We start from the raw sequence: 10,000 nt of genomic DNA on the forward strand, positions 1-10,000 counted from the left end.
CGGTGATATGTCGGCAACACGTGTTTTGATACTTGGCCATTCCTTTATTCGCCGTTTACGCGAATATTTAGGGCGGAATGCTGCTCTCGATGTTAACTTGAATATTCTCGAAGACATAGAGTTAAAATGGCACGGGGTCGGGGGAAGAACAGTCCTTAAGACTGTTCAATTTGATCTTTCTGTGGTTGCACGGTTCAAGCCTGACATAGTTGTCTTACAGCTAGGAACTAACGACTTAAGCCATCTTTCTCCGGTGAGCGTTGGCTCAGCAATTGAAGACCTTACCAGGTCCCTCCATGATTCGCTTAAAGTCAAATGTGTATGTGTCTGTCAAACTATTTATCGAACGGGGGCTCCTACCTTTAACAAGAACGTAATCCTCTTAAATCGGTATTTAAAAGTAGTGCTAGAGCCCATCCCCTATGCAATGTTCTGGAGCCATAAAGGGTTTTGGAGAGCAAAAACTAATTTTATGGCCCATGACGGGATACATTTAAACGGCATTGGTCAGTACAAGCTCTATCGTAGTTTGAGGGGGGCAGTTCTACGTTGCCTACAATCGTTGTAGCCGCACGTTGGGCAAATTTAAGCTATGTAACAAATTTGAAACAACTTCTTATCTATACTGCCCACCTTGCCCAGGCATTTTATGGTTTTTATTTTACTGTCTTAAGATTTGCCAGTTCCGTTTTGTTTTAAGCCAAGCCGAATTGTCAGTTGTTGTTTGTTTTAACAGCCCCTGTTTGTTGTTTGCCGTTGGGTTTTACTCCCACGAGCAATGGCTGTGCTTGTTCGGTTCCTTTGAACCATGGTTGGCACGTCCAACGTGCATTTATGGCTTTGGCGATAATTTATTATATGCTTACTCCTGCCATATGAGTGTACAATTCTTTGACCGCCTCTTTACGAGTGGTCCAATGCACTCGGCACAGGCGGTAATGCATTGTTTTTGGGAACTTGGCTTTTTTCTCTTTTTCATGCTCTTTTTCATCCGGTTACATATCATTGCTCATAAACCAGATTTAAGGAAAACCTGTGGAACTGCCCCACCTCAACTGTGACCAAAAATTTAGGATGGAATTTCATCTTGTCATCTTACGCCGTATTCCTTCTTATCAATTTTCTTTCGAAATCAAACAGCATTCCATGGTATTTAATTACCTAATTTTATCTGTTATCGATAAGTCATGCCTCCTAGGAAGCGTCCGGCACAGCCATCAAGGATAGGCCGCCAAACACGTTCTAAGCGAGTGCGGACATCAGAGCTGACTGCAACGGTCCCACCTCTCCCTGAACAAACTAATAACAACCCCGGTTTGGTCTCCTTGGACGTAAACGCTCTCTCCGCCACCATATCGACGGCCATCTCGGAAGCGGTGAAAACAGCATTATCTAAGGACAGTCTCACCGAGATCTTGAGACAAAACACGTTTGCGGACAGCACGTCGATTGAAACCACATTAGCAGGCCAGTCTCAAGCCGACCTGTCTTCAGATAGCGTCACTTCAGCTGTGAGCAGCCATGTCAGTAGCCTCACCGGTGCAGGTACAAGAAATGATTCTCTGCTTCTGGGTCCTGACAATGTGCAACCTAAACAAATCTTTACTAGCGTGTCAGTAAATCTTAGTTCCCGGGTGGGTTCCAAAATTAAAGCTAAAATCTGGGCTAACGAATATGTGGAATTTGGGGCCTTATTAGCCTCCACCCCTCAAATCGATAAGTATGCGTTATCGATGACCCCCTCCTCTGGGCTATCAAAGCAGCCGCGGCTGACCCTTGAGCCGTATCACGCCACAAAAAAGGTTTCCAACATACAACAGTGGGTTTCGGCGTTTAACATTTTTGTCTCGGTCTATACTGAGCGATACCAGAGTGAAACCCCGCAGTTGATGAAGTATTGCGAGGTAGTCCGTGACATTGCTTTGTCGAACGGGGATTGGCTCTGGTATGACGAACAATTTCGTTATCTGAGGCAATCTGCACCCGATAAATATCCATGGGATCAAATACATTGGGAACTTTGGTTGAGGGCCTCAGCTAATTTTCGGAAATCACAGTCGATCCCCAACAAGCCCCAAACCTCGACACGCCAGCGTTTTCGTTCGAATTTTTTCCCACGAGGCACGTGTTGGACATTTCACGCCGGAAAACACTGCCAAGGGTGTCAGTTCGAACACGTTTGCTATAAATGTGGAGCAAAGCACCCAGCAATTCAATGCTCAATACAAACCCCTCAACAGCGGTATAGTGGAGTTAAACCAAAAGGAAACTCTACTCAAGTATCAGGCCCTTCACAGCCCGCCAGTAACCCCCGTAAGGGTGGACAGGCTTGAATGCCTCTTACACTGTTATGAGCAAAACAAAAAGCATTTTCTTGTCGATGGTTTCCGTTGTGGCTTTCGTGTTAATTTTGTTGGTGATCGGCTTCCTTTTCAATCTCCTAATCTCAAAAGTGTCCTCGCCCAACCGGAAATTGCTAGAATGAAATTGCGCAAGGAATGCGACGCAGGCCGAATTGTGGGTCCTTTTAAAACTCCCCCTTTTACGAACTTTCGTACGTCTCCCTTGGGCGTTGTACCCAAGAAAGACCCGTCTGAATTTCGTTTGATTCATCATTTATCCTATCCCAAAGGAAATTCGGTTAATGATGCTATTCCTGACTATTGTTCCTCTGTCAAATACGCATCCGTTAGTGATGCGATCACAGCCATTAAAGCCATCGGGGAAGGTTGTTTTTTGGCTAAAACCGACATCAAGTCGGCTTTTCGTATTATACCAATTCATCCTGCCGACTATTCCTTGCTAGGTATGAAGTTCGATAACTTGTATTACTTTGACCGGTGCCTCCCCATGGGTCTTTCTTCTTCATGCAACATTTTTGAAGCTTTTAGTACCGCATTGGAGTGGTTGTCTGTTCATCACCTGGGTGCCTCATCTGTTTTGCACATATTAGACGATTTTTTGTTTATTGCTAAAACCAAAGACCGGTGCGAGGCCGACTTGGGCAAGTTTATTTCTTTATGCCATCATCTAGGAGTACCTCTTGCTCCGGAAAAAACCGTAGGCCCTGACACAGTATTGCAATTTGCAGGCATTACCCTTGATTCGGTGAGAAGAGAAGCGCGTCTACCTGATGAAAAGCTTCAAAAATGCCGCATGCTCTTGCACAATTTTTATAAACGTCGCACAGTGAAGCTAAAAGAACTTCAATCTTTAATAGGCTTACTAAATTTCACTTGTCAAGTTATTGTCCCGGGCCGTGCTTTTCTTCGTCGCCTGATCGATCTTACCAAGGGCGTCCGACAGACACACCACCATATTCGTTTATGTAAAGGCTCGAAACAGGATCTCCTTTTGTGGATGCGGTTTTTAGACGAGTTCAACGGTAAATCATTTTTCCTCGAAGATACATGGGAAACGTCGCATACCCTTGAGCTTTATACCGATGCAGCGGGCTCAATAGGCTTCAGGGCTGTCTTTGGTAAGCACTGGTTCGGCGGCGAATGGCCGGTTACGTGGAAATCTTATAACATTGCAGTTTTAGAGTTATTTCCTATTGTCCTCGCGATACACATTTGGGGACATTTAATGGCTGATAAGTGTGTAATATTCTTTACTGATAACGCTGCCGTTGTTGACATTATCAATAAGCAGACGTCCAAACATCAGAGTATTATGGTGTTGATCAGGGATTTAGTGCTAAGTTGCCTCAGACACAATGTATTATTTCACGCAAAACACATTCCCGGATTTTACAATACTCGCGCCGATTACATTTCACGTTGTCAGGTAGCAAAGTTCAAGGAACTCTCACCGGATGTAGACCAGAATCCAACTACAGTGCCCGACAACCTACTGCCCAAGAGTTGGTCTCTAACTTGAGTGGCTTGTTGAGCTCAGCATTAACTAAAGGATCCCAGAGATCGTATCAACGCGCGTGGGCCGTCTTTTGTCAATTTTATGCTCAATTTTACGGGTCCCCTAACCCCACGTTGCCATTATCTCCTGTCTGTCTTCCCCTTTATATTTCATATCTTTCTTTCCGAAAATTGGCTTATTCTACGATAACTTTACATCTTTCTGCCATTTCTTACGCTCACAAACTCGGAGGATTTTGTGATCCAACCAAATCGTTTTTGATACAAAAATTATTGACAGCCTTAAGTCGTCAACGACATTCAGATATTCGTTTGCCCATCACAAGACCAGTGTTGCATGAGCTCGTCCGGTCCCTCGAATACACTAACTCTTCGGCTTTTCAACGTACTCTATTTTCGGCCATGTTTCTTACTGCTTTTTATGGACTTTTCCGAATTGGCGAGCTTTCGACCAAGAGCACCCGTTTTGCGTGTTCAGTTGTCCAATACCGAGATCTGCAAATTTTATTGCGTGATGGCGACCCATGCACGGCTAAGATCACTATCACTGATTATAAACATAATCCTGACCACCGGCCATTTGATATCCTAATTACTCGGGATGATTCTGTCATCTTTTGCCCCGTTAAAAGCCTTCTTAAGTACTGCGAGGTGCGAGGTACTCGACCTGGCCCTCTTTTTTGTAATTCTGATCAGACACCTATTACTGTCTATCAATTTAATACCGAGCTTCAGCGTTGTCTCCAATATTGCGGTTTAGACCTTAGTCGATACAAAAACCACAGTTTTCGCATCGGGGGCGCGTGTCACGCTGCCGACAAGGGTTTTTCTGATGCGCAAATTAGGGCTCTTGGTCGATGGAAATCCGACGCCTTTAAGGTTTACCTTAGATCTGAAAGTATCAATGCCAATTGACTTAAGTTTGAAAGTCCTTCTCCTGTATTTCGTACGTCCTGACAGCTCCGTAGGTCAGACAAGGGCTGCTATGTTGCTGTCCTTTCCCGTGTGGCCACTAAAGTAGGACAGTCAGGGGCTGCTACTTTGCGGCCCACTTTTTAACTTTGCCGTATATAACCAGTTATCCAAGTACATCGAAACCTATAAAGGACTTGCTATAATATTGCTTTTCTCATTTGTAATCTTTCATAACTGGAGGTTTACTGAAGTCGGTCAGACAGGAGCTGCGACTTCACTTTCCTCCGTTCATCCTTATGTCACCCTTTAAATCTCGATGTTTCCTTTGTCCAAGCCTTCGGCTGACGGTGCCATCGGTCAGGCGGGGGCTGCGGCTTTACTATCTCCCTTAGGTCCTTAAGTACTTAACTTTTTTGGTTTCTTAATTCGTTGCACGTGCTCTTAGATTTTTTATTGAAGCCGGTCAGGCAAGGGCTGCGGTTTCACGCTTGCCCGTTACGACTACACAGGCCTGTCGCTAGCAATTTCTATATATTATTAGCCACAGCATAATTCTCATAATTCTCGTGTTATCCGACTTCTTTCGCCACGCTAACTCTGCTTGTGCTTGGTGGGGCTGCCACAATCGGTGGCATGTGGCGTCTTTTTCGCCCCACCTTTGCTGAACAATGGTAATCCTGTAAACCACAATTAAGTGTCCTGGATCAAATTAAACACGCCACATGTGTGGCCAAATTCATCCAATTAATGTGTTTAGCTTTATTGCGCATTCTTCAGCAAACTAGTGCGACTTCAAGCAGAGTTAGCGTTTCGTAGAGTCATGCCTCGATATAAAACCAAACATTCTGTGCACGCATAATGTTATTTATGTCGAGCCATGACGGTCAAGCATTAATCCGTAAGCCTGGTATGTGTCAAGTATCACCACTGGAAATAAAGGGGGGCGTTCCCTAGAGGATAAAAGATATTTCTCTGGAGCAATTCGCCCTTCTTCCCTTGGCCCTCGTACCGTTGGTATCTCGCGAAGAAAACATTTTCCCGCTCCCCCCATCCCCAGTCACCAGACATCGGATTAATTGCGTACATTTAGTAACGTGGGCGCGTCTTTTTCGCCCCACCTTTGCTGAACAATGGTAATCCTGTAAACCACAATTAAGTGTCCTGGATCAAATTAAACACGCCACATGTGTGGCCAAATTCATCCAATTAATGTGTTTAGCTTTATTGCGCATTCTTCAGCAAACTAGTGCGACTTCAAGCAGAGTTAGCGTTTCGTAGAGTCATGCCTCGATATAAAAGATATTACCTTCTACGTGCCGTCTGGGACAATATGGGCTCACTCTTCCCTGGAATTTCGTTCACAGCAAGAGAATACAGCAAATGGCAAACCGATCTCCTTTCGTTTGAACCCTTTTTTTGCAATGAAAAGTAGCGGCCTATTATCAATCAGATGTTTGGAAGCCTCGATCACGTCCTACGCCGCTCAAACAAAAGACTTTTGGCCTTCAAAACAGTAAAATGGTTTAATGGAGGAATGCCTCATGTCGATCGTACTTCTCTGACGAGCCAGTCTCTTATCATCCACAGCATTAATTAAAAGGTGTGGTCAAGAAGAGCTATGCTAGTGAAACGGAGAGAAAATACGTAGTATGACGAAACTGCACTTTGCATTCACCTACCGACAGAAACCTCAGTTGGCTTGGAACAGTTTAGAACCCTTTTGGATCGAGTGATGCTCCACCTCAGCCTGTCGATACTGGCGTGAATTCCAAACTTACGGTGTCTTTTAAACGTTCGAGTAGTGATAAATAATACTTGGCAAGTTGGAGATAATAACGTGTTACGTCATATAGCCGTAAGCCATTAATGTGTTCAAAGGTGAGCGTTTGCGGTAGCACTATTTTCAAAACATCCAGACCCCATCGTGGTTAATAACAATAAAAGAACGCAGAAAAACAGATCTTATCAAATGGTAAGTCACAACCAGCAGGGAAACTTGTTCAAAGGGGGTTACCGGTGGGCGTGTTCCGGTGGCACTATTTTCGGAATACCCAGGGCACCATCGTGCCTAATAACATAAAGGATCGCGGAAATCCAGTGATGAACAAACAGATCTTATAAAATGTTAGGTCACAGCCAGGAAAAGTTGTTTGTATGATACTGCGAATTCAATACGTAAACCTTAACGTTGGATTTGAGGTGTAAAAGGCTTGAATCGCAATATTCTTAAAAACGCATTTGCCTTTACACTTGCAGTCTTCTTTGTTTTGAAAAATGTCTGAAATTTTTAGCAAGTCTCCTTTGGCAGGTCTCTCCCATTCACGAACCCTCATTTGCTTTCGACCTCGCCTACGCGTCTAGTCGACTTGACGACAAATAGAGAAACATTTTAAAGCAATTGTCCCGTTTTAAATCTAATCTCGACCTAACTAGTTACCATGATAAAATGTAAACCTGGTAGGTGCACTATTTTAGAATTATTCATGGCTTTCCCTTCTCATGTAATTTCCAAACCACTTCAGTGACTTCTGGCCCACTTTAAATGTTATATAATGGCCACCAGCTTTTGCTGCAGATTTGTCTTCGAATGGGTGCATATTTCCAACAGTTTTTCATGTCAAGGTCGACCGATTTAAACTCAAAATAAGGTCCCTTTTCATTGTTTAGAACATTCGACACTATTACCGGGTTCTGATTAGACGAGAGCAGAACAGTTTATCCCAATTGTACTCCATAGAAATACCTATAGCGTTTCCATGTCAGTGAAGCGTGCACACAGCCAAGGGCAGCAAATTCAAAAGCCAACCAAAAAATAGCCGACATTCGTTTCGCCGTTTCCTGCCTTCGAAATTAAAAGAAAAGGTAAGCAACTGTAATACACAAAATTAGCAGACAAATCTTGCCCCAAAGTTTGCCGCAACGGCGCTGAAGAGCGTAATACCAGTTCTGATCTTGAAGAAAACTAAGCCGAAGCGCTCGACAAATCCTCCTGCGACTTAATTGAGCGTATTATGAATAAAAAATTGCGCGATGGTCTTGTACAATTCCTCAATAATGGGTACTCGTGATGTTTTGAAAGCTATCAAATTGCATTCAACTTGTAGCCCGCTGTGCACAACCCCCGATTCCCATCAAGTACTTTCAAAAGATCAGTCGAAACTAGAAATCACGAATTGTTCTGGAGGTCGTGTGATTTCAGTTAATTCCCAATCTGGAGGACAAAACAATAAGATTGTTTTGCATTTGAAAGGTTTGTTTCTCTCAGGGGACAGAACAACCTTTGTTTTATCCTAAAGATTGGGAATTACTGAAATGGGTCTATTTCTGTTTTCCATGTACAGCAGAGCATGAAATGTAGCGTGCTTTGGCCCTCCCATGTTGATTATACACCTTTTCATTCCTCTTGTAAAGTTGCACTTGATTGATTTACTTGCCTTGTTTATTCACCATACTACGACTCAAGACAAATATACCAAAAGAAGATTACAAATCACAGGATGATTGTATAAACAGTCAGGGCCCACAGTTGCACAACACTGACAAAGCCACTGATCCATATCTCCTCTAACTTGTCTTGCCAGCGATGGTCGCTATGATACATTGTACAGCACTTTTAGTAGCCTTGACACTGGTTTCAGATCGTTTCTTAATAAACATTTGAAAACGTATCGTTTGAGATTTCCGTACTAAGGTGCACTATAACATAAGAAATGAGCTGCTCTATCTAATTTCCGTTGCGCTAGAGTGATCCAGAAAAGGACATGTGCCTGAAAGTCAGCAAACTCAAGGTGACACGTGAAAGATATTTTTTCTTTCCAGGGTAAGAAACTCAAATAAACTTCTTTCAGCGAGGTGCACAAGGTAGGCCACACTTCAGTCAATGCACGAAGTAAAATTCCACTGAAGTTCGTTTGTTTCCGTAGTTTCGATCTATAGCTACCTGAAGAGTTCATTGCGGGATCATGGTAGAGTTTGTGTGCGAGCTAAATTATTTCATTTCGAAAAAACAAGAGCTCCTTATCTGTTATGAAAGAATTTGTTCATACTTTCAGCTGTGCGTCTCTCGAGTTTTATGTAATAACCTTAAGTTATTCTCGCATTTTGATTGGTTCTTGACTATGATGTATTAGAGGAGAGACGCATGATTGACGTCAAAAAGATTCCATGTTGCCGTGCTTCTGTTCAGTAATTCATAGTTCCCACCTTTCAATCAGCAATGCGGAATCAACCAATTAGAAGGAAGCGTGCGGCATGCTGCCATCTTGTCTCACAACTTTTTTGAAAACATGGAGGGCGCGAACGGCGGAGTGTCCAGCCCTTCAGACAATTTGGCGAAAATTCCAGACCAGATTTCAGTTTCCTTTCTTCCAGATCATTCTGATCTTTCACGAAAGGTTTTGGAAAAGGGTTTGAACTATTTTATTCAAGGATTTGTTCATGATATTAAGATTTGCCACGCTCCAAACACTGGAGCAAGTGCACCTTCTGGTACAAGAGTTGATGCGAAATGTTGGCGATCAATGAGAAAAAACGAAGATCCGCACAAACTGCATCTAGAAATCAACGACAACAAGATATCAGAAGCCGTGTGTACTTGCAAAGTTGGGTAGGTTAAGGTTTTTTCGTTTTTTTAAGTTTAATTTTGACAATAAAGCACAACATTATTTTCGTCACCACGACTATTCTACCACTAAGAATACCTTTTACACTACATTGCAGGTTGGCTGGACGTTGCTCTCATGTCATCGGCTTAATCAAATCCCTTCAGGGACTCAAACTCCACAACTTCAGCCATGTCCCAGATCAGCTAAGCTGCACTAGCTTACCTCAGCAGTGGCACATTCCACGAGGAGACAGGATTGTTGCACGACCAAAGGAAACCCGGAAACGAAAACCAACTCTGTGCTAAATAGATCTTAATAAAAAGTAACTGTAATCAGTCGATCAGTTTTTTTTTTATACACACCTGGTCTGCTCCTTTTAGTTTCTATTTTGTAGTCAAGTCTCCCCTGAATACCAGAATTTAGATTCTCGCATCTTGACCTTTTAGAATCCTTTGAAGTCGTAGATAACACAATTAAAATAATGGCATATCCCAGAACAAGCCCAAAGAACAGACATCACACTAAAGTTCTGACCCAACTTTATTAGTATCTGAAAAACCTCAAGAACTAGTTTCTTAGTTTTCTAATTTCTTTCAACTACTT

At 43.0% G+C, this 10,000-nt stretch overlaps 2 protein-coding genes across 3 annotated transcripts in view; both read left to right on the top strand.

Annotated features, from left to right (window-relative positions):
* Window positions 1-10,000, top strand: part of LOC138040980 (uncharacterized) — a 233,648-nt gene that overhangs the window by 43,356 nt on the left and 180,292 nt on the right. The window lies entirely within an intron of this gene.
* Window positions 477-2,833, top strand: LOC138041322 (uncharacterized). The gene has a single exon (XM_068887097.1). The coding sequence runs from the start codon at window positions 1,188-1,190 to the stop codon at window positions 2,331-2,333; it is 1,146 nt and encodes a 381-aa protein (XP_068743198.1). The 5' UTR covers window positions 477-1,187; the 3' UTR covers window positions 2,334-2,833.

This window comes from Montipora capricornis, chromosome 3 (genome assembly GCF_036669925.1).
Source record: "Montipora capricornis isolate CH-2021 chromosome 3, ASM3666992v2, whole genome shotgun sequence".
NCBI classification, from domain to species: Eukaryota; Metazoa; Cnidaria; class Anthozoa; order Scleractinia; family Acroporidae; genus Montipora; species Montipora capricornis.

Excerpts from the sequence above, each read along its gene's own strand:
- LOC138041322 (XM_068887097.1), top strand. The coding sequence starts at position 1,188 with ATGCCTCCTAGGAAGCGTCCGGCACAGCCATCAAGGATAGGCCGCCAA.